This window comes from Callithrix jacchus, chromosome 11 (assembly GCF_049354715.1).
Source record: "Callithrix jacchus isolate 240 chromosome 11, calJac240_pri, whole genome shotgun sequence".
Classification (NCBI taxonomy): domain Eukaryota; kingdom Metazoa; phylum Chordata; class Mammalia; order Primates; family Cebidae; genus Callithrix; species Callithrix jacchus.
Window position 1 is genome coordinate 111,532,524 of NC_133512.1, and position 24,594 is coordinate 111,557,117.

The 24,594-nt window shown below is 46.2% G+C and overlaps 1 protein-coding gene across 1 annotated transcript; it reads left to right on the forward strand.

Annotated features, from left to right (window-relative positions):
* The first annotated feature begins 4,945 nt into the window (after positions 1-4,945).
* On the forward strand, positions 4,946-23,912 carry FAM180A (family with sequence similarity 180 member A). The gene is made up of 3 exons (XM_002751956.6): positions 4,946-5,253; positions 18,428-18,528; positions 20,649-23,912. Exons 1-3 carry the CDS (start codon positions 5,178-5,180, stop codon positions 20,991-20,993), a joined length of 522 nt encoding a protein of 173 aa, XP_002752002.1. The 5' UTR covers positions 4,946-5,177; the 3' UTR covers positions 20,994-23,912.
* Positions 23,913-24,594: the final 682 nt, after the last annotated feature.

Below are 24,594 nucleotides of genomic sequence, written 5' to 3' on the forward strand. Positions count from 1 at the left end.
CTGAGGTCAGGAATTTGAGACTAGCCTGACCAACATGGAGAACCCCTGTCTCTACTAAAAATACAAAATTAGCCAGGGGTGGTGGCACATGCCTATAATCCCAGCTACTTGGGAGGCCGAGGCAAGAGAATTGCTTGAACCTGGGAGGCGGAGGGTGTGGTGAGCTGAGATCACGCCACTGCACTCCAGCCTGAGCAACAAGAGCCAAACTCGGTCTCAAAAAAAGAAAAAATCCAATGCATCTCTAAACACTAAATTCAGATTTCAACCCCTCTAAGAAGCCTTCCCCAACACCTCTCTCCCTCTCATCCTCTACATGAGAATCCTCCACCATTAAATGTAACATCATGTGTTCTGGATATCTGCAGAGGAGTCTATTTCCCCATTATTATGAAGATTCTTGACGGCAGGGGATATGTCTTATTTGATGTGGTGTGTACCTACTGCTGGTACAGAGGAGATTTTCAAACCCTAGATGAATGAATGCGTGGATGAATGAGCGAAGGACAAAGGAAAACTGACTGCACCATCTTTGTGTTAGAGCCTAGAGGCAGAGCAGAATCTGCCCCCGCATGACCATGAGGAGGGCCCAGCCCAGCACTCCCTCCGAGGCACGGCACTTCCCATGCCTACGAGCCACAGCCCCTTTATTATTGGTTTTCTCATTTTTTTTGTTTTTTGTCAGTTTTTTTTTAGATGGAGATTTGCTCTTGTTGCCCAGGCTGGAGAGCAATGGTGTGATCTTGGCTCACTGCAACCTCTGCTTCCTGGGTTCAAGTGATTCTCCTGCCTCAGCCTCCCGACTAACTGGGGTTACAGGTGCTTGCCACCACACCTGGCTACTTTTTTGTATTTTTAGTAGAGACGGGGTTACACCATGTTGCCCAGGCTGGTCTCAAACTCCTCACCTCAGGTGATCCACCCGCTTCCACCTCCCAAAGTGCTGTGATTACGGGTGTGAGCCACCGTACCCAGCCTGGTTTTCTCGTTGTCCTCTCAGCCCCTGCTAGGCAGCATATGGAAGTGTCTACCATGCAGTCGTTGTGTGATCCTTGTTACTCATCCTTTCTAAGCTTCAGGTTGCCATAAGTTAAATGGACTCTATTTTAGTAGCTACCAAATAGAACTGGGAAAACCAAATGAGATACAATGAGGTGTGTAGTCAGAACTCAGTAAATGGTAGATGTAACTCAGCTGGAAAATTGATTGAGAAATACAGGTGGTGGGAGTTCAGAGTGAAGACGTTTTGGAGCACTACTGTCTTCAGTAGAACATCTCCCCCTAAAGTATTCCTTACCTAATCAATAGCTCTGGGAAGCTCCACTGGCACGATTTCACTGTCTGCTACCAAAGGCAATGTCATCCATTTCCTTGGCACACTCAACCAGTGCGCTCGGGATTGCCACAGAACAAGAAGAACATGGGGAGAGAAAAAAATCAGTACTGTAAGCTAGGCCAGGCCTTCCCAAGACTTCACTCAGGCGCCTTGAGAAACTGCAGACATTCACCTCCCAGCTCTACCAGCTGGATGACCTGGGACAAATGAAATTAGTTACAAACAACATTTATTCCCAGCCCAAATCCAAAAGCTAATCTTCACCCCAGTTTGTCAACAGTAGGTGACAGTTTGGAGATTTGAGACTTGCAGATGTGAAAAGTCTGGGACTGGAGGCCAAGATCGTGATTTCTGGTCCTGGATTCTCAATCACATCCATATTCCTCACTCAATAGAGTGTCAGCCAGAGAGCAGGGGGGCCTGAGCCTTCTTAGCTTCAGCATCAATCATTGAGTATTCAATGGGCCACGGCAGGGTGCTTGCTACCCCGTGCTAGGTCCTTTGAGTGATCCTTGAAGATTTACACAGTAGAAAAAGAAAACATTACACTAGAAGCAAAGATAATTAGAGCCAGTAGGACCAATCTGGTGAGTAGAGGCCATGGTGTGTCGGAGCCAGCTCTTACAGACTTCCTGAGAGCCGATTGTTAATGCTTCAGAAATTTTGCAAGCCACTTGTTAAATTATCAGTAGCTCGAAATCAGTCATGAGGGGAGAATTTTCACCAGGGAAATTGGCAGGCATTACAAATCAAGGTTTCTCCCCAGCCCTCCAGAACTGGCTTACCAGCACTTCAACAAGGAGTTCCCAAAACAGAAAGCTTTAAGGCCAGCTAGGGGAGTGGGTCTGCATGGAGGCTATGGACTCACATAGACCTGTTTAAAATCCCAGCTCTAATAGCTGGATGACCTGGGACTAATTACTTAACCCCTCTGAGCCTGTTTTCTCTGTGTGTATAGAGCTCACATGTATTCAATGCTTACTATGTATCAGATACTATTCTCAAGATTTGTACGTATTAATGCATTGATTCCATGAAACAACCTTGTGAAGAAGAAATTATTATCCCCATTCTATAAATGAAGAAAATCAAGCCCAAGAGAGATTAAGGAACTCCACCAATATCACACAGCTAGTCAGTGGCAGAGCTGGGATACAAAGACAGGCATCTTTCCCCAGAGCCTGCCTGCCCTCTCACCTTCTAGCTCTGCACTGAGCTATACAGGAGCCACTGGCTGCGTGGAGCTAGCAGGTACTGGAAACAGAGCCGGTGTGAATTGAGAAGTGCTGTAAGTGTGAAATACACATTAGATTTCAAAGACCTCATGTAAAAAATGTATAAAGTATCTTGCTATACTACTCACTTACTTGTAGAAATGATAATATCTTGACTATACTGAATTAAAGGAAATATGTCATTACTATTCTTTGCACTTGTTTCTTTTTACTTTTAAAAAAATTTTTTTTGAGACAGAGTTTCGCTCTTGTTGCCCAAGCTGGAGTACAGTGGCACAATCTTGGCTGGCTGCAACCTTCACCTCAAGAGACTCTCCTGCCTCAGCCTCCTGAGTAGCTGGAATTTCAAGTGTGCACCACCATGCCTGGCTAATTTTTAGGAGAGATGAGGTTTTGCCATGTTGGCCAGGCTGGTCATGAACTCCTGACCTCAGGTAATCTGCCAGCCTTTGCCTCCCAAAATGCTGGGATTACAGACATGAGACACCGTGCCCAGCCTCTTTTTACATTTTTTTTAATATGACTAGTTGAAAATGTTGGGCTGGGAGCAGTGGCTCACACCTGTAATCCCAGCACTTTGAAAGGCCAAGGCAGGAGGATCACCTGAGGTCAGGAGTTCAAGACCAGCCTGGCTAACATGACAAAACCCCATCTCTACTAAAAATACAAAAAATTAGCCAGGTGTGGTGGCACACACCTGTAATCCCAGCTATGCAGGAGGCTGAGGCAGGAGAATCACTTGAACCGGGAGGTGGAGGTTGTGGTGAGCCAAGATCACGCCATTGCACCCCAGCCTGGGTAACAGAGAGAGAATCCATCTCAAAAAGAAAAAGAAAAAAAATGTTAAGTGACATTTGCAATTCACATTACATTTCTGTTGGAGTGTGCTGCTGGTTAGTGCCCTAACCTCCTAGCTCAGTGCATGCATTAAATCAGTTAATACAAGGAGGGCATTTAGCATTCTGCCCAAAACAAATTAAGCACCTAATAGCTACTGTTAATATTAGTGAAAGTACTGGTTTTCAGATGTAGTCCATTATTTTTCTTTCCATTTTTATTTATTTATTTTTTTTAAGACTGGGTTTCACCATGTTGGTCAGGCTGTTCTTGAACTCCCGACCTCAGGTGATCCGCCCACCTTGGCCTCCAAAGTGCTTGGATTACAGACGTGAGCCACAACACCTGGACCTACCTTTTTTTTTTTTCCAAACAACTGGGTTTAAAAAAAAATTTTTTTTTTAGAGAAAGGTTCTCACTGTCACCTAGGCTGGAGTAAAGTGCTGTTATCATAGCTCACTGCAGCCTTGAACGCCTGGGCTTAAACGATCCTCCGCCTCAGCCACCTGAGTAACTAGGACTACGAGCACATGCCACCATGCCCAGCTAATTTTTTCATTTTTTTGTAGAGATGGGCTCTATTTTGCCTCAGTTGGTCTTGAACTTCTGGCCTCAAGCAATTCCCCCACTTTGGCCTCTCAAATTGTTGAGATTATAGGCATGAAGCACCATGCCTGGCTCCCAAATAACTTCTCATAACAGAGAAGAGCGGAGCTCTGATTGCAGTAGTGTAGAACTTGGAGGAGGCCTCTCAAGGAGCCCTTTAGCCCTCGGCACCACCTCAACCAACTGGAAAACCCATAGGATGATGTAATCTTTAAATGTCCTTCAAGCTTTAGCATTCCCTATCATTTCAGAGAAGTTGAGGAAGCAGTATGGGAAAGAATTAGGTGTCGATGGCAGTATATTACAATGATTATGGAAAAACGCTCCCTTTTTGCTTAGGAAAATCAAAGTGGTTTGTTCCCAGGTCTTAGGCATAGCCCAGAAATGGAAGCATCGCAGATGTGAGTTGGGGGTCCCCTGTGGGCTCCTGGATCATTACCTATGCACCTTCGCATGGATAATCAATGTACCATGTCACCTCTCCACTTCAGCTCAGTCACAACCTGCCAACTTCCCACCTATACAGGACCTGGGCAGACCACACACAGGCTATTGGTACCAATATCCTAGTCAAGCCCCAGGGCCAGGCAACAGTGACACTCAGCCCAGGCATCACAGTGATTTTGCTGTCCTAAAGGCAGCTTTAGGCTCAATCAGCCCTGGTGTCTGCCAGGCAGGCTCCCAATTCTGCCTCCAGCCCTCGCCCCTGGCTCTGGTATTGTAAGTGTGGACAGGGAGAGCAGCCAACTCTTCGCCGGGCTCTCTAACAAGTTCCGCGGGTCTGTTTGTTAAAGAAAAATTCCAGTGGGTGCATCCAACACATGGAACTCAAGTACAAAAATTATATTTATCCACCCCACTGCCAAGGAGATCACATGCCCTGTGAGTCACTCCAGATGTGCTCAAAAACAGTCTCTCTCTGTGGAAGCCCAGACCCCAATCCCAGAGAGAGTCAAATGAAGAGAGGTACTGACTCCTGTCCCACCCAGGACGCAACCTTCAGCCTGCAGCCTTCTGAGGCAAAGTAGGCATTCCTGCACATCTGCAAAAGGAAGAGAGAGAAGCCCTTCATCATCCCACTGGGAAGAACAGCACAGGCATACCTGCAGCTACTGGGGTTCCATTGGGCTTGAGAATCAATTTTTCATCTTTTGAAGGACAAGATGCGTTGGAAGACATTGCTGCTTCTGCTGTTGTATTACAATGCTCAGGCTTCTGTGTGCCACAGGTGGAGCAGGGGTGAGTTGCTTTTTATTCATTTGTTTGTTTGATGCTCATTATTTTTTCTTAAATGCAATTCAAAATTTGGAGGGAAGGACATTAGGAACCCCGCACTCTTCCTTTATCTAATCTGTCAATTGCTTGATGCTTCTCGACGTGTTCCCACTTCTTAGAGGGTGATGGGAAAATGACACTGGAAAAATTCAAAGCCCCTGAGGGAACTCGGTTGAGGCGGAGATCCCAGAGAGCACCCCCTTCTGGCATCCCAGAGAGAATGCATTTCTGCTTCATAGAAGGTAGAACTCATTTCATCGAGTGCCCCCACCACCTGCAGCAGTTGGGCCGGATCATCTGAAGAGCAAGTGCCGAGGTCTGCTGCTAAAATGATGGAGTGATGGGGGCTGGGATGCCAAAGGCCTGCTCCCTGGAGGAACCAGGGCAGAGGCTCTGTAGGACATTGCCTCCTTACTGGGAAGGGACGCATCTCTGCAGCCAGGGAGAGGTGGGCAGGGGAAGAGAGCAATCTTTCTCCCTCTGTGCTCTGTGTGCATGCTCCGCTGCTCCCACCGGCCCCACTACCTCCTCACAAAGGAAGGGGGCTCAGCAAAGGCTGTTCTCTCATCACTGACTTCCCTCCCTTCATGATGTAGTTCCTCAGAGCTGGATGGCATCTGTTCTCCATTTCCCTGGGACTGGCTCTGCTTGGTAGACACCGGGAGCACTTCAGACCAGAGTTTATCACTGTTAGGAAAGGAGGGACCTACAGCACTGCCCACTCTTCACCAATATGAATGGAAATCTTTCCACTCTCTAAAGTCAACTGAGTTTACTCTCCTAGAAGGAACTGCAAGAAGAGGCTTCTTCAAGTCAGGCCAGTCAGTGTTTCCAGAGATGCACAATTGGAAGACAACTGGCATGGTGGCATGGACACGCCTCCTGCTTGCTTCTCAACGACAGTGTCGGGGAAGGAAGGAGTGCCGGGAGTAGGGATAGAGCAGCACAAGAGAAGGATCTGGAATGGGAGGGAGGTGAAAGCCACGGTACTTATTTGGGGGTTTATTTCCTCATAGTTAACCTAATATCAGGTTAAGACTGATAATAGAAACTTAACATCTCTAACAGGGATCTGGTCTTTTAATCTGGGCTGTGAAGTGATCATTGCCCAGAAACAAATAATATAGCATTCTCCGTTTTTCTCATAACATTTGCATACATGTGCACATACACACATGTACACTCCTCCCTTTTCTTTTTTTTAATTTTAATTTTTAATTTCTGTGGGTACATAGTAGGTGTACATATTTCTGGGGCCCGTGAGATGCTTTGATATAGGCACGCAATGCATAATAATCTCATCACGGGAGATGGGGTATCCATCACCACAAGCATTTAGCTTTTGTGTTACAAACAATCCAATGATACTCTTTTAATTATTTTTATTTTCTATTTTATTTATTTATTGAGATGGAGTCTCACCCTGTTGCCCAGGCTGGAGTGCAGTGGTGTGATCTTGGCTCATTGCAACCTCTGCCTCCCAGGTTCAAGCCATTCTCATGCCTCAGCCTCTCAAGTAGCTAGAATTACAGGCATGCACCACCATGCCTAATTTTTATATTTTTAGTAGAGATGAGGTTTCACCTTATTGGCCAGACTGGTCTCGAACTCCTAACCACAACTGATCTGCTCACCTCAGCCTCCCAAAGTGCTGGGATTGCAGGCGTGAGCTACCGCACCTGGTCCTCTTGTAGTTATTTTTAAATGTGCAATTAAATTATTATTGACTATAGTCACCCTGTTGTCACACCTCCCTCTTCATGATGTGCATAAACTTTGGGGTAGTATTTGGAAGTAAAGAGCAAAGAGATCTTGGAGTTGGGTTCTGTCACTCCACTCTTTATCACACTGGGGATTTGCCTCTTACATGTGGTAATAATGCCCACTCTTCCTAATGCACAGGATGTTAGAAAGCCGGAAGGAATCATCTGACTTGCAATATGGCTTGTAAACATGAGAACCACATTATGAGCTACTTTGTAAGAGACCTGATTTAAGTTCCATCTCTGTTTGGCAGTGTGATCTCAGACAAGTCTCTCAACCTCTCTGAGCTTTAGTTCACGAGCAGGCGGCAGTAACATCCATCACATCAATAAAACTTACCCTCATAATGTTACTGTGAGGGTCATATTCAAAAATGTAGATGAAAATGTTTTGTAAATGACAAAGGACAATATAAATATTAGCTATTACCTACCAGTTTTTGAAAAATAAAAATTTTTCACTAAAGGAAGTCTGAGGCTCTTAACAGGGGAATCTACAGCAATATTCTGGGAGCAAGTCCTCTGGCCCACATTCTTCCGCATCGGGAAAGGTCTGCCCCCAGTGAGGTCACGATCCACAGACTCAAAGCCAGCCTATCTTGAGGCCACAATGAGGCAGCGGATGTGAAGTGCTAGATTAATGGCTCGAGTCAGTGCTCAGAGTCAAATGATATGGAGGCCCTCCAACCATCAGCAAATGTCTTCCACGTATTGGATTTTTTTTTTTCGTTTTTAACATTTTTTTCTAATTATAAAAGAAACACACAATTCTTGCCATCTTTTTTTTTAAGACAGAATAGGAGTTACACCCAAATGAATAACAGTTTTTTCCAGATACATTATATTCATTTCACCTTCATCCTTACCCCACCCTGACTCCAGCCCCAATTCAAAGTATTCCCTTTGGAAACAGTCTTAGGGCAATCTCTTCTGGGGATTTTCCTCTCCTACCCTCTGCCCTTCGGCCCCCAACCCCTTCACCACCCCACTTCCGTCCCCCACCCTCCTGCTCCAATACGTAGGAATGTAGACGTAAACCCACAGGCAATATACACCTTGCTGTCAGGACAGCCTTTCTCCTACCATCCTCCCGGCCTTTCTCTAAGCGCTCTCTAGGATTCCACCCTGGGAGGCAGCTTTCCACGCCAGGATCCAAGATCATCCATTCCAGCCCCACCAGCTTGATTAAGACCAAATGACTCACCTGTGGCCAAGCCAGGAAAGCCACATCTAAACACACACACACACACACACACACACACACACACACACACACACACACAGGTGGCCCACATCCTAGCACATACCAGGTCCTGCCAGGGCACCGCTGGAACAGGGAGCACTAGCCAGACTTGAAAAAGAAATATGCATCTATTAATGAATCTGAATATCTATGCTTTCGTTGAATACATGCAAATTATTTTTAGGTAGTTTAATAGAGCAGCCCTTCCATTTTTTGGTGGAACTTACGTGATTTTCAGGTGTCCATTTTAGGGTTGTGTGTGTCCTCAGTCACGAATGTTCCACGAGGGAAGGGCCTGTGGTCAGTACTTAGTAAGTACTCACTGACTGCCGGGCATGGTGGTGCATGCTTGTAAATTCCAGTGACTCAGGGGACTGAGAGGACAGGAGTTCGAGACCAGCCTGGAAACATGGTGAGACCCCATCTCTTTAAAAAATTAAATTAAAAAAAAAATTAGCTGAGCATAGTAGCATATGCCTGTAGTCCCAGCCACTCGGAAGGTTAAGGTGGTAGGATCACTTCGGCCCAGGAGGTGAAGGATGCAGAGAGCTATGATTGCACCACCACACTCCAGCCTGGATGACAGAGCAAGACCCTGTGTTCAAAAAGAAAATTATCTTAAGTATTCACTGCCCAAGTGCCCCATACAGAGCCATCTCCTTGCTCCACAGTAACTCCATGAGGCAGGTCGCATTCTGACCACTTACAGGTAAGAAAACTGGAGGGCGAGGCAAGAAACGAAGTGCCCCAGTTCCCCCAGCTGCAAGGGCAGGATTGGGTTTGATTCCCCAAGTCCATCAGCCATCAGAGTATCCCGTCCTCATTCATCTGCTCTCCATATTTCTCCATCCACCATGGGCCACTCACCTGCTCCTGGCAGCTCCAGGCTCCCCCTGCATGGTGGAGCTTTCCAGCAAGAGGAGCTGGCTGCCAGAGCTGTTTCGGAAGCTCTCGCAGAGGACCCCCACGCACAGGGCCAAGACCCTGTCTTTCTCAGAATAGTAGCATGTTTCCAGAGGGCTGGCCCAGGAGCCAAAAAGTAGATGACATCAGTCAGCTCTGGCAAAAGATCTTTTACAAACGAGAGTCTTTCCTTTCCACACCCACTGTCCTTTCCATCAAGTTGCTTCAACTGATTCATTAAAAATACAGTTGTAGTTTGGCTTGAGATGCTCTGCAGCTTGAATCCCTTCCAGCCAGCTCTTTGCCACAAATGCTACACACAGTTCCGGGGAAAGCGTGGTTAGCCTGAATACTGGGCTACCGAACATATTGGAGTGATGGGAGGAAAGAAGATGAAAGAGACTTTTAACCCAGATTACAAAAAGTCAAAGAGGAGGTCAGACTCCCAAACAAAGGCAGGCTACTCCACTGGAGTGCCTCTGGCTGTTTGTCAAGGCAAGAAAGCTTTGAAGGGCTAAGGTGCAGGGAGGTAGGAGACATCCCTCACTGAGATAAATTTAAAAAATAGCTTCTTCCAGGACCAAACAGGAACTCCTCAGGGATAAGGAGAGGGTTTGGTGAAGACCAAAGTCAACATGTACTTTCTGATCATTAGCCAAGACTGAAAACTGCAAATAAACTCCAGATTCACCCTATTAGAGAAAGAAGGATTTGGAGCCAGTGCAGTGGCTCACACCTGTAATCCCAGCACTTTGCAAGGCTAAGGTGGATGGATCATGAGGTCAGGAGATCAAGACCAGCCTCACCAACATGGTGAAATCCTGTCTCTACTAAAAATACAAAAATTAGCCGGGCGTGGTGGCACGTGCCTGTAATCCCAGCTACTCAGGAGGCTGAGGCAGGACAATCGCTTAAACCTGGGAGGCAGAGGTTACAATGAGCTGAGATCCTGCCACTGCACTCCAGCCTGGGTGACATAGCGAGACTCTGTCTCAAAAAAAAAAGAAAAGAAAAAGAAGGATTTTGAAAAGAATAGAGCTTAGTGATGAGGGCAGGTGATGTGTTCCTATGGGATTATTTATTCATTTGACAAGCAGGAAGGGGCATGATGCCAGGCACTGGGAATATAACAGTGAACCAAACAGACAGAATCCCATACCCTCTAGTGAGGGGAAACAGGCAGCAAATGTATTTATATCTTAACATAGGTGACTTGTTGGATGATAATAAAGTAGGGACAGAGGCTAGCGAGTACAGAGGGTTGTAATTTTAAATATAGTCACCACAAAGAGCGCTTTTCTCCAGCCACATTCAGGTGCACTAGTGTGGGTATGAAAAAGGTAGAGCCTGGATTGTGCTTTTGCCAAGCAATTGCAAAGGAACAATAAGGGGCCAGGCACGGTGGCTCACACCTGTAATCCCAGCACTTTGTGGGGGCTGAGGCAGGCAGCTCACTTAAGGTCAGGAGTTCGAGATCAGCCTGGCCAACATGGTGAACAACCCCGTCTCTACTGAAAAAAAAATACAAAATTAGCGGGGCGTGATGGCATGCACCTGTAGTCTCAGCTACTCAGGAGGCTGAGTCACAAGAATTGCTTGCCCTTGGGAGCCAAGATTACACCACTGCACTCCAGTGTGGGCAACAGAGTAAGACTCTTATCTCCAATAAAAAAAAAAAAAGGAACAAGGAGGGAGGAAAGGATAATCGATGCAGGAGAGTAATCCTAAAAGTAGTCCTTTGACCTTGCATTTCACATTATTAGCAGTCAAGTCAGAGTTTTAAAAAGTCTGTGTGATCCACTTAAGAATACGTTTTAGCCGAGCACAGTGGCTCACACCTGTAATCCCAGCACTTTGGGAGGCCAAGGCGGGCAGATCACAAGGTCAGAGTTCGATACCAGCCTGGCTGAAATGGAGAAACCACATCTCTACTGAAAATACAAAAATTAGCCAGGTGAGGTGGGAGGCACCTGTAATCCCAGCTACTCAGGAGGCTGAGGCAGGAGAATCGCTTGAACCAGGATGCGGAGGTTGCAGTGAGCCAAGATCATGCCATTACACTCCAGCCTGGGTAACAAGACTCAGTCTCAAAAAATATATTTTTTTATATCAAATAAATGCATTAATTCATAACTAACTACCATTTCTCCTTTCTGTAGTTATTCAGAACTGAAGAATGCCCAGTCTCTGGGCAAAGGTTCCTACAAAAAGATAGCACTGTTCACCTTATTAGTGAGATTGGGTTTTGGAAACTTGATCTGGATTTTTTTTTTTTTTTTTTTTTTTTGAGGCAGAGTCTCGCTCTGTCACCCAGGAATGCAGTTCCATGATCTCAGCTCACTGCAACCTCTGCCTTCCATGTTCAAGCGATTCTACTGCCTCAGCCTCCTGAGTAGCTGGAATTATAGGTGCCCGCCACCACGCCCAGCTAATTTTTGTATTTTTAATAGAGGTGAGGTTTCACCATATTGGCCAGGATAGTCTTGATCTCTTGACCTTGTGATTTGCCCACCGCAGCCTCCCAAAGTGCTGGGATTATAGGCATGAGCCATCACACCTTGCCGGAGATCTGAATTTTAATCCCAGCCCTACCTCAAATAAATTGGATGGCCTAGGACAATTTTCTTAACCTCCGAGTTTCTTCATCTATAAAATGGAAAGTTATTATTTACCTCACAAGGTACTTATGGACAGTACAATGTGCACAGTGAGTGCCCGTAGCTATGACATTATTGTATCTGAGCCCAACATGTTAAAAGCTTTAGTCTGAGGTCGAGAGGTATCTCTCAGCAGAAGACATGGACAGAACACGCTTTAACACATGAATCATGAACTCTGGATCCAGTTCCTGGACTAACTTAGTCCACGTGGCATGACCTTTAGCAAGTGAGTCACTTGTTCTATGCTGGTCGGTCCCATGTATCCTAGATGCTCATTTCTCCAGGGAGTCGAGGGGGAGCTGAGCAGCCCTTGGTTTCCCCACCCCGCTGCCAGCCTGTGCGGCCGACTTCCATGCAAGCAGACCATTGAGACTCAGGTTCCCTAGGACAGACACAGCGAGTAGCCCTCATGGACATATTCACATCCTGAAGAAATTTACATCCTGGACAGTGGGCTGGGCAGGGAGCATGGAATGGAGAAGAAAGTAAACAGATGGGCTCAATTTTACACAAGCAAAAGATGCACAAAGTCAGTGCTTCTGACAAGCACATCTCAGCAGCCTTCTTGTCTGAGGTTCGGTGCTCAGGCAGCACCAGTGGCGGGGCGGGGTGTCCTCCTGCCCGTCGCTGCTCTCCCCATCCTTCTCTCAGAGGAGGTGCCGTTGCTAAAGGGCATCCAGGGAGGAGCACTCAGGCCTCCCTCCCACCAGCCTGGCAAAGGCTGGGCTGCCCCGAGCACTTTACTCACAGGGAGCAGGGAGCAGGGAGCTGAACTTAAAGCAACTTCCGAAAGTTTGAAAGATGGGACAGAAGGGAAAGGAAGAAAAACCCAGCAAAGCCCTGAAAATTCTCCAAGTCTGTTGTTTTGCTTTTTTTACTATCTAGTTTATGTTTTTTTTTAATCATTCCAAAATATATCCTGAGACTGCACCCAGAGCTCTGCATTATGCACACAGGGAGGCAAAGCAGAGGCTGCACGCAGCCCATTCGTGCCCTCCCAGGGCCTGGCAACCCTGATGAAACTCTTCAGGGGGATGTGCAGCAGGCTGCAGAACATGAAGCCTGGATGCAGAAAGCATCAGGAGACAGAGAAAGGAAACAACAGGGTACGGCGGGGGTCCTGGGAAACGCTTCCTGGGGAAACAGGATTTTCTAAAATGTAGAGATGAGTCTGGTTCCCAGCTTTGCACATACACATCTTGGAGTTTGCCAGCCCTTGTTTCAGCCATCAGCATTTCTAGCAGGGTCCAGCCTTCGTCATTATGGACAAGAACATCTTGGAGTGACCGTACATTGGGAAATTTTACCTCTGTATTTTGACATGGATCAGATAGAGCTATTTCTCACCCACCTCACCTCCAGCCTCTTCAGTGGAGATAAGTTTATTCTCTCTAGGTCTTGCCTCCCACAGGGAGTCAAATCTGAGCCACTGAGGTGTCTTCCCTAGAGCTGACTGCCCTCCAGCAGCCTAAGGGGCAGAACCATCCCTATCCCTGCCCGATGCACAAGGTCAAAGCAGCCACAGAAATGTGAGGGGCAGATCTGCCAGGGCTGGTGGACCAGTACAAGGGTGGGGGTGAGGAAGGGAGGGAGAGAGACCCATCTTTAAGATTCCTGTGCTTCCCACACATACATTCTAAGTTTTTACTTTTTAAATGAATTGGTAAGACCTCCTTTTTTTTTTTTTTTTTTTTTTGAGACGGAGTTTCCCTCTTGTTACCCAGGCTGGAGTGCAATGGCGCGATCTTGGCTCACCGCAACCTCCGCCTCCTGGGTTCAGGCAATTCTCCTGCCTCAGCCTCCTGAGTAGCTGGGATTACAGGCACACGCCACCATGCCCAGCTAATTTTTTGTATTTTTAATAGAGACGGGGTTTCACCATGTTGACCAGGATGGTCTCGATCTGTTGACCTCGTGATCCACCCACCTCAGCCTCCCAACGTGCTGGGATTACAGGCTTGAGCCAAGACCTCCTTTTTTACCTTCTAGATATTGAACTTTCTCAGTTACATTTATTAGAAATGCTTTCTTCATTTGCCTGCCTCTTTTTTTTCTTTTGAGATAGGGTCTCACTCTGTTGCCCAGTCTGGTCTCAAAGAGTACAGCGGCTGATCACAGCTCACTGCAGCCTTGAAATCCCAGACCCAATTGATCCTCCTGCCTCAGCCTCCCAAGTAGTGCAAGCATGTGCCACCATGCCCAGCTAATTTTCTTTATTTTTAGTAGAAACAGTTCTCACTATGTTGCCCAGGCTGGTCTCAAACTCCTGGGTTCAAGTGATCCACCCACCTCACCCTCCCAAAGTTCTGGGATTACAAATGTAAGCCACCATGCCTGACTCACACATACATTCTAAAGCAATAACCATCCTCCTTGACTGAAGGCTGAAGCTATTTCTAAGTCTTCACCAAATTATGTTATTGTTCAGTAGGAAACCAAAAGCTATTGGAAATGACAACACTTCCATTATCAAGCCAGCTTTAAATCAGGAAATATTTTCTTCTTGGCTCTCTGAGAACTAGGGGGTTCCACCTGGGGTGAGCATGTTAAAGGCATGTTGCTGTTCGCAGGGCAACAACTGAGTGAAGAAAGTCCCGGTCTGAGATCATGAATAACTTCCAGGCAGGCAGCCACAGGCTGGCTGTGATTACAGCAAGCAGAAAGCACTCCACGCCCTGACAATCCCTCCCTACCTCCTTCATCTGCTGGGAGTGAAGGGTGTGTGTGTGTGTGTGCGTGTGTGTGTGTGTTTAAGGGAATAATACCTTTAATTTGGCAACAAAAGATAAATGCTAGCAGAACTAAAGAAGTAAAGTTCCTCTTAGCTCCTACCCTGAGAAGGGGGATTACTCTACCTGCTTTCTTCCTGGTTGGAATAAAGAAGTAAAGTTCCTCTTAGCTCCTACCCTGAGAAGGGGGATTACTCTACCTGCTTTCTTCCTGGTTGGAATAAAGAAGAGCATAAAGAAAGAAACAGGCCACACCTTGATCCTGGACCAACTCATCTCGTGCCAAGGAGAAAGCAGAGACAAAGTCTGTGCCCTCTTTGTGTCTGCACTTCTTAACCTCCAAGAACATGATGACCTTGGTCTCTTCAGATGACCTTGTAAGGCCCCAAAAGATAGGCAAGCGCTCTGAATTGTTTTATGGTAGAAAGACACCATTGGCCTGCCTACGATGCGGGTAACACAGATCTGGCAACCCACTGGAGCCTGGGAGCTGGAAAAAGTCCCAGTGCCTACATTTCACTCCCAGTGCGAGATGCCCATAAATTGGCCTGGAGTATGATCTCAGGCATTTGGGTTTCTAAAAGTGCCCAGATGAATCGAATGTCTAGTCAAGGCTGGGAACCACTGGTCTAACCTGAGAACTGCCACACAGCCCAGGGTCAGCGTCTTCCATACAATTTCAGGTCAAACTCACTCTCACTGGACAGTGGTTCTCAACATTGGCTGTCATTAGAAGCACCTAGGAAGCTTTACAAAATCGTAATGTGTTCATCAACATTGGCTGTCATTAGAAGCACCTAGGAAGCTTTACAAAATCGTAATGTGTTCAGTGCGCTCTGGTTCAACTAAATCAGATCTCTGGAGCCAGGTGCAAGAAACTATTGTGGTGACTCCAACAGTGTTAACTAGTGGAGTCACAGACACCTCGCTCTCCCGCGTTCCACCTGAAACTACCGGCACTGGCAATGGATAAGCAGAGGCAAAGGCTTCCTCGAGCCCTAAAATCTATGATTCTGTGGGAAACTGGCTCTTTTCTGGCAAAGAGTATAAACTGCTGAAATGCTGGGCTAGGGAATACTGCCATGGAGTTCATAGCTCCTTCCCCGGGCATGGCCTGGCAAAGCAGAGCTGGTCACTCTGCTGGTCGAGGCGAACTTCAGTGCAGGGATTTGGTCATCAACAGCTATGTTTGGTTCACACCCAGAAGCCTGCCAGGGGTACAGAAATATAAAACCATATCTATCCCAGCCCTTGAGGAACTTGTGGTATTGATCATAAATGAGTTACTGAGAAAGCAATTTACAGCAATATGATAATACATCTGTCAGGCTTTTCTGGGACAAGGAAGATCCTTACCAGTGAGGTCAGTGAGATTTTCAGGAAAGTTCCTTTTTTTTTTTTTTTTTGAGACGGAGTCTCACTCTGTCGCCAGACTGTAGTGCACTGGCACCATCTTGGCTCACTGCAACCTCTACCTCCCAGGTTCAAGTGATTCTCCTGCCTCAGCCTCCCAAGTAGCTAGGACTACAGGCATGTGCCACCACGCCCAGATAATTTTTATATTTTCAGTACAGACAGGGTTGCACCATGTTGGCCAGGATGGTCTCGATCTCTTGACCATGTGATCCACCTGCCTCTGCCTCCCAAAGTCCTGGGATTACAGGCGTGAGCCACCATGCCTGGACAAATTCCTTTAAGTTAAAGATGTTTCCTTTTTTTAAATCACTTCTGAAGGAAATCATTCTAAAATGCTTTCTATTCTTCCCTGCCTTTTTTTTTTTTTTGAGATGGAGTCTTTCCCTGTTGCCCAGGCTGGAGTGCAGTAGCACAATCTTGGCTTACTGCAAGCTCCACCTCCCACGTTCAAGCACTTCTCCTACCTCAGCCTCCCAAGTAGCTGGGATTACAGGAACACACCACCATGCCCAGCTAATTTTTGTATTTTGAGTAAAGATGCAGTTTCACCATGTTGACAAGGCTGGTCTCAAAACTCATAGCCTCTTGTGATCCACCCACCTCAGCCTCCCAAAGTGCTGGGATTACAGGCATGGACCACTACACCCAACCTTCCTTCTTTAACTGAGTACACTGAATATAATTTGACCTTTTCTCAATGGCTCAAGGGCACCATTTTCAACTAGCGGAGCTCATTTATGATTAAGCAAAATATGCTTGCACAACTTCAGGGGTTGCCAACACCTTGTAGTCTCCAATTTTTACAGTTATTTCCCCAGTTTTCTGGTAGATCACAATCAAGTGTCTTAAAGAAGCTGCACCTTTTTCTATCAGCTGGCGAAGGGCTTGCTGCTCCCCAGAGGGGCTGTGGAAGTGATCAGGGCTATTTGCTCCTAGCCTGGTGTGGTCCTGGAGAACTGCAATTTATAATGATCGTTCCTATATACTCTGATGTTCTGTCTTCTGCCTCACTTGTGCCCAGTCAGTACCTAATTCTTACTGTCCTGTGTACCTCTAGTAGCCATTCGTCTTCCTCCAGCTACCACTTCTACCTGCAACCACTGGGGAACAGCATTGTCAAATCACTGACTTCATATGAAATGCATTTCTAAATCAGCCAGTCCTGGCCAGGCGTGGTGGCTCATGCCTGAAATCCCAGTACTTTGGGAGGCCAAGGCAGGCAGATCACTTGAGGTCAGGAGTTCGAGACCAGCCTAGCCAACACAGTGAAACCCCGTCTCAACTAAAAATACAAAAATTAGCCAGGCGTGATGGCACATGTCTGTAATCCCAGCTACTCGGGAGGCTGAGGCAGGAGAATCACTTGAAGCCAGGAAGCAGAGGTTGCAGTGAGCTGAGATTGTGCCACTGTACTCCAGACTGGGTGACAGAGCAAGACTCCATCACACAAAAAAAGAATCAGCCAACTCTTGAGTGAAGCCCTGAGCTTGACCCCACAATGATGCCCTAGGTCCAAGGGCCAAGGTCTTGTATAGCTCTCTTCCTTTATTTTGTCCTCTATGATCAGATTCTTGGCAGCTATATTTCAGATGGCTGGAGTAGCCAGAAGCCTGATCTTCTGATTAAAAGGGCAGTGAATCAACATAAACCAGCACTTTATACTGATAAAGGGCTAAGATGGTACAGTGCTATTAGGGAGCAGTGTTTTCAGGGAACTCACTTATTGAATTTGGGGCTTTTTGTTTGTTCACTCATTTCTGCTTTGCTTTATTTCTTTGGTTTAATATAAATTCCCTAAGGCATGCATAACCCCAGGCATATAGATTTTGTAAAACTTTCTCAGATGGCTTTTTTTTTTTTCTTTTCTCATTTTCTCAGATGGTTCTGATGAGCAGCCAGGTTTTAAGCCACTGGTCTGACATGCCTGAGAGTGTTCTGGGACACACCAGGGGAGTGTGTCACCTCTCACCCCTCTCCACACTGTATGACCACCTCCACTTTCAAGTCAGTCCTGTTTTTTGTTTGCTTGCCTGTTCTGAGATGGAGTCTCGCTCTGTTGCCCAGGCTGGAGTGCAGTGGCTCAATCTCAGCTCACTGTAACCTTCACCACCTGAGTTCAAGTGATTCTCCTGTCTCAGCCTCCTAAGTAGCTGGGACTACAGGTGCCCACCACTATACCCAGCTAATTTTTTGTATTTTTTAGTAGAGACGAGTTTTCACCATGTTGGCCAGGCTAGCCTCGAACTCCTGACCTCAGGTGATCCACCTACCTCGGCCTCCCAAAGTGCTGGGATTACAGGTGTGAGCCACCGTACAGCCAAGTCAGTCCAATTTTAAGACTCCTTGTCTACCCTCAAGGTGGATCAGAGGGAGAAGGTCGGGGTGCACACAGCAGCCAGGAGCTCACTGTTTTCTTTCTTTCAGCCGTGCTCTTCCCTGCTGCCCACCGGCCAAAGAGGTCCTCATCGCTGCCATTGAACCCAGTCCTGCAGACCTCCCTGGAGGAGGTGGAGCTGCTCTACGAGGTAGGAAGAGGGGAATGTGCTCAATTCAAGTCACCCAAAAGGCACTGCACTTCCTCCATCATTTTTAGAAAAGGAGAAGTGACCTGAGCCCCTGATCATGAGTGACCGCTGCTGTGGAAGAGAATAGCCTAATTTGTAGAGGTTATAGAATCCTGCTCATTCAAAGATATTCCTCATACCTTCTGTCTTTCCCACATCCTATAACAGAGAATGATGGCATTAGGAGTTCAGTTCAGTTTAAACTAAAGATTAGGTTTGGGCTGCAGGAGTTATTCCTGGGACCCAGGAACCAGAGTGTGACAATATTCCCAAGCAAAGCCCTTGAGGCAGGATGTGCCAGGAAATGCCAAGCCATTTTCTGGGTGCAGCCATGTCTCCAAGGCCCTGCATGCTGTGACAGCAATGCTGTCTGGCTGAGCTGTCAGCCCAGCTGGGTTTCTGGAAGCCACGGACCACCCTGTAGGCTCTCTTCCTCTACCTCTCACCCTGCATCACTGAGACCCCACTCCTCCTCCAAAGCACAGAATCAATTTTCCGAGGCCACCCAGATTGGTTCAGTGTTATGATCCCAGGCTCAAGATCTGAGCTTTAGTCCTGCCTCTGTCACCCATCCACTGCTCCACCTTGCATAAGCCACGTTTCTCTCTGGGCCTGACTCTCCTCAATGTTAAATGAGAGAACTCAACTATGCTGTCCAAAGTTCCCCTCCAGCTTTGACATCCTCTGACTCCATGCACTAGGGCTCTCTGGTTAAGAAAGAGACAGTAGGGCCAGGTGTGGTGGCTCATGCCTGCTGTTGGAAACAGATCTTGGTGCAGCAAAGAAAAATTAGCACTGAGACAAAGGATCTCTCAGCAAAGCAATATTTACTTCCTGCACTGAGGGAAGGGTATCCTCACTAGCCATCTTGCCACAAGAGTACAATGAACAAAGGGAAAGCAGACATATTTATTCCTTATGCATTTGGGGTTGTCCTTACTGCTGCATCTCATCTCCACTGGTTGGAGCCAGACTTCACAATCTAAACTAAAACACAATTGGCTAATAACTTAAAACTTTTTTAAACAGGTAAGGGGCATAGGCTGTGAGCTGGGACATGCCTGTGAGCACGTCCAGCACAGATACCTCTGTTAAAGTACAAGGACATAGAATATACTACATGCCTGTGAGCATGGCATGTCTAATAGCTATATAGGACAGGGCTTAGCAAAGAGTTATTAGAAAATTTATTTTTTAACAAGAAGGGAAACTTTGACAAGAAACTTTTCTACTTCCCACACCTGTAAGCATAGCACTTTGGGAAGCCGAGGCCAGTGGATCATCTGAGGTTAGGAATTCAAGACCAGCCTGGCCAACATGGTGAAACCCTGTCTCTACTAAAAATACAAAAATTAGCCAGGCGTGGTGATGCACACCTGTAATCCCAGCTACTTTGGAGGTTGAGGCAGGAGAATCACTTGAACCCAGGAGGCAGAGGTTGCAGTAAGCAGAGATTGTGCCACTGCACTCCAGCCTAGACGACAGAGTGAGACTCCATCTCAAAAAAATAAAAGAAAAAATGAAAATCAGTAATTTTATGACCTTTATGTCTGAACTTTTCTTTTTTGAAAGCTGGTTTAACATAGTAGGGAAACAAGAAGGGGCCCACATCCCAGTCCAGCCACACCTTGTCTTTGAATAGAAAAACCAAGCTAATCAGATTCTCCCAGCTTCCGCCTTAAAATTATCCAAAATAGTTGATGCTTTAGATGATCTTTGTTGGGTGGGAGAAAGAAAGGGAAGAAGGAATTATCCAGGACACTAAAAACTATAATTAGTCCCTTAAACACTGGTTTTGAACCAGGCACTGTATTAACTTCGTCCCTATTTGTCTTCTTTACCTCTCACAATATCCAAGTGAAGTAGATATTACTGATCATTTACACAGAGAAGGAAAGGGAGGCTCAGAGAAGTTAAGCAACTCAGCCAAGGTTACGCAGCAAGGAAGAAAGTCAGAACAGAAACTCAGGTCTCATGGGTTCCAAAGTTCTTCTAGCAGCTGCCCCGCTAAGGGAAGGTGCGTGTTCATGAATCAACAGTGCCTTACTTCCCGTCTCTGCACATCCCGCATTTCTCACCAGTTCCTGCTGGCCGAACTTGAGATCAGCCCTGACCTGCAGATCTCTATCAAGGACGAGGAGCTGGCCTCCTTGCGGAAGGCCTCGGACTTCCACACCATCTGCAACAACGTCATCCCCAAAAGCATCCCAGACATCCGCCGGCTCAGCGCCAGCCTCTCTGGCCACCCTGGCATCCTCAAGAAAGAAGACTTTGAAAGGACAGTGCTGACCCTGGCCTACACAGCCTATCGCACGGCCCTGTCCCAAGGCTATCAGAAGGACATCTGGGCCCAGTCCCTTATTAGCCTCTTCCAGGCCCTGAGGCATGACTTGATGCGCTCCTCACAGCCAGGAGTGCCTCCCTGAGAGACTGGCCCACACTAGGGCCTCGGAGCAGGGACCAGCACAGTCATCCAGAAAGTCTTCATTCTCTACTCCATTTACAGAGACCAGCAACAGAACACATACCGCCGACACAGAGCAGCAGAGATCAAATCAGAGTAACCCCGATGCTCTTTTCTCCTTGTAGTTTCCTGGAGGACACACTTGATTCATGCCATCATGTGACTGGGCTGGAAGAAAGGGCTGGAGTGGTCATTCAAAATGCCTCCATGGGCAGAATGGTTTGCCTGTGGCAGGCAGAAGTCTGATATGCTTCAACCCAGAGCAATGGCCACACACACTCCAGAGTGAGGACAGGCTGGGCATGGTGGCTCACGCCTGTAATCCCAGCACTTTGGAAGGCTTAGACAGGAGGATTATTTGAGGTCAGGTGTTCAAGACCAGCCTGGGCAACACAGTGAAACTCTGTCTCTACTAAAATCACAAAAATTAGCTGGACATGGTGGCATGTCCATATAATCCCAGCTACTCGGTAGACTGAGGTGGGAGAATCAGTTGAACCCAGGAGGTGGAGGTTGCAGTGAGCTGAGATCGTGCCACTACACTCCAGCGTGAGGAACAGAATGAGAGTCTGTCTCAAAAAAAAAAAAAAAGGTGAGGACTGAGCTAAAGGAGACATCATGGCAGAAAGATGGGCAAGATGGGGGACAGATTCCTTCAGTGCTAAGTGACTAGGGTGCTGTGTGAAATAAACAATTTTCCAGAGGTTCTATAGTAAATATAAAGAAACTAGAGCTGTGCCCAAATATATATATTATTTTGCAAAGCATCTACTTCTTGACTTTTCCAAAAGCTGAAGAAGAATCCGTTAGAAAATCAGTAATTTTGTGATCTTAATTTAATAACTCTTCTCTTTTGAAAGCTGGCTTAACACAGAAGAGAAACCAGAGGCCTGCAGCCCAGCCCAGCCAGACCTTGTCTCTGAATAGAAAAACCAAGCTAGTGCAGTCTCCCAATGAACAAGATGGCATCAACGCCCATGCCTGTCTGTCTTCATGCAAAAATAATTAAGCATCATCAGAGAAGTAAATGATCCAAATAAAAATGATTTTCAGGTGACAGAATTCTACCCTTCCAAACGCCAAAACTTTTCTTTTAGAGATATTGACTCGATATCAATTTAAACTATATATACAAATCACCTTAAACTTTTGTTAGTATACGATCATCATTTAAACTTTTTTTTTCTTTGAGATGGAGTCTCACTCTGTCATCCTGGCTGGGGAGCAGTAGCACTATCTCAGCTCACTGCAGCATCCACCTCCCAGGTTCAAGTGAGTCTCCTGCCTTGTCCTCCAAAATAGCTGGGATTACAAGCACATGCCACCACACCTGGCTAATTTTTGTATTTTTAAGAGACGGTTTTTTGCTATGTTGGCCAGGCTGCTCTCAAACTTCTGGCCTCAAGTGATCCATCCGCTTACGGCTCCCAAAGTGCTGGGATTACAGGCTCGAGCCATTGCACCTGGCCCTATCATCATTTAAATATTCTAATGAAGGAGTTCAATAAGATAATCTCTAAGACTCCTACATATGAAGTTTTTACAATTGTTTAACTGTAAGATACTAGAAGGAGAGCACCTGGATGTAAGAAGTCTACTCAACTGTTTGTACCAACCCTGAGAGGTCCCAGATTGCTCATTCTGTGTCCAGTTCTGAGATTTTATGCTGCCTCCCTCACTGTCAGGCAATTAGAGCATATTTTTCCTTGTTGCCCATATAACTTGTCCTTCACAGTCTGTTCTTTCTTAGCTGGCTGTTGCCTAAAAACTAAGATAGCCAGGCTTGTTATAATTCTATGTTAAATGAGAGTAATAGATGAAGGTCTAGGGTCAAGGGTCTGGGTCCTAATAAGGATTTCTCATGAGCTCATAGAACCTCCTGGCTTCTAAGTTTACAGCTGGGTTCTGCAAGCTAAAGCTGCCACAGGTCTGATCTTTGGATGAGTGATGGATGGGGCTAAATTGGATTCCGAAGTGGGTACTTAATAATCGTCATTTGATAATGATGAGGTCTGGACTCCTTCAAAATCTTTGAGCAAATGAGCTTTGCCTAGCAGCGCTAGCCGTATGATATTTTTGGAAGAATACTAGGATACAGGAGGAAGGTATTCATCATCAGAGAAAAACACAGCTTTGCATCCTAATATTCTCAGGCTCAGAAGATTAGTAAGTCTCAGTCCCTCTCATTCCCCCATTATACTGCTCTTTTACCTCCTCCAAACGAAGATTCTGATATAAGCTTTTTTTGTTCAATCTTCTTCTTTCTAAATGTACGTGTTCTCTCTGACATGGTCACTCTGCTTATCTCTATTTATTTCACTTGGTATCTCTACTGCTCTATATTTGGGCCCAATTCCAAATACCTTTATATCTGTTTTTTGATGCATCTCCAAGTCTCTTCTGCTTGACTGGTGCTCCATCTCTGTGGGCCCAAACTCTAACACTCACGGTCTGTCCATCTTCTCTGGGTATTACTATCTAAATAAAACAAAGGTCAGTGTGCAGACAGCGTTGGGATTGCCCAGAGGCAGATACACATTGTAGCCTACCTTCACTGTTTGTACTTTTCCTAGATGTCGAGTCAGGAGTGGCTTAGCAATGACCTCAGTCCCTAGACACTGTGCAATACCCTGGCAATCAGTCTTCTAACCCGCGCTGAGGAGGCTCCACTCCCTTGATAATGGATCTGAGATCTTTCTTGTACTCAGAATCATCAGATGGAAAGGCCCACACTTGTAGTCCCTGGCCACCACATTATTATATAGATGGCTGCTCCCAGTAGTAAGAAATCCATGAATGGAGGGATGGTTCCCAGGACCACTGGTACCAATGGTATTTCATTCATTCGGCAACAAAAAAATTAAAGGGATTTATTCACAAATTGGGGCCTGAATTTCTGCGGCAATTGATGGCTGAAAAAAATAGAAAAAAGAAGAACATGACCTTTTTAAAGACAAATGAAGACTTCATTTTCAGTAACTGGAATCTTTAAAACTATTTTAATATGAATACAGATAATTGTTTACTCAGAGGGAGTTTTATACCAATGACTTCATTGACCTGCAGAGTCAAATATTATGCTCACCACCACCAGCCAAAAAAGCCCATTCTTTGCCCAAGGAAGAGTAGAAACGGAGACTGGACAAACAGGGTCTCCTATTTTGCCTCATTAGTGCCACACCCTCCACAACCACAGTCACGAAGGGGTCACGTTTGGTTATATTTACTAATAGAATAATATGGGAGTGTGATATTTGTAGTGGAAACTTGCCCGTGACTTATGAAACCATTTCTGCTGACACATTTTAGGATTTAAAAACTTTGTTTTTTCATTTTGTTTCTGTTTGTTTGTTTTTGAGATAGTCTTGCTCTGTTGCCCAGGCTGGAGTGCAGTGAAGCCTCCGCCTCCAGGGTTCAAGCAATTCTCCCACCTCAGCCACCCAAGTAGCTGGGACCACAGACACATGTCACCATGCCTTGCTAATTTGTTTTTTTGTTGTTGTTGTTGTTGTTTTCTTTTGTATTTTTAGCAAAGACAACGTTTCACCATGTTGGCCAGGCTG

Excerpts from the sequence above, each read along its gene's own strand:
- FAM180A (XM_002751956.6), top strand. The coding sequence starts at position 5,178 with ATGCGTTGGAAGACATTGCTGCTTCTGCTGTTGTATTACAATGCTCAG. Across the intron at positions 5,254-18,427 it reads GTGCCACAGGTGGAGCAGGG|CCGTGCTCTTCCCTGCTGCC; the intron begins GTGAGTTGCTTT and ends TCTTTCTTTCAG. Across the intron at positions 18,529-20,648 it reads AGGTGGAGCTGCTCTACGAG|TTCCTGCTGGCCGAACTTGA; the intron begins GTAGGAAGAGGG and ends ATTTCTCACCAG.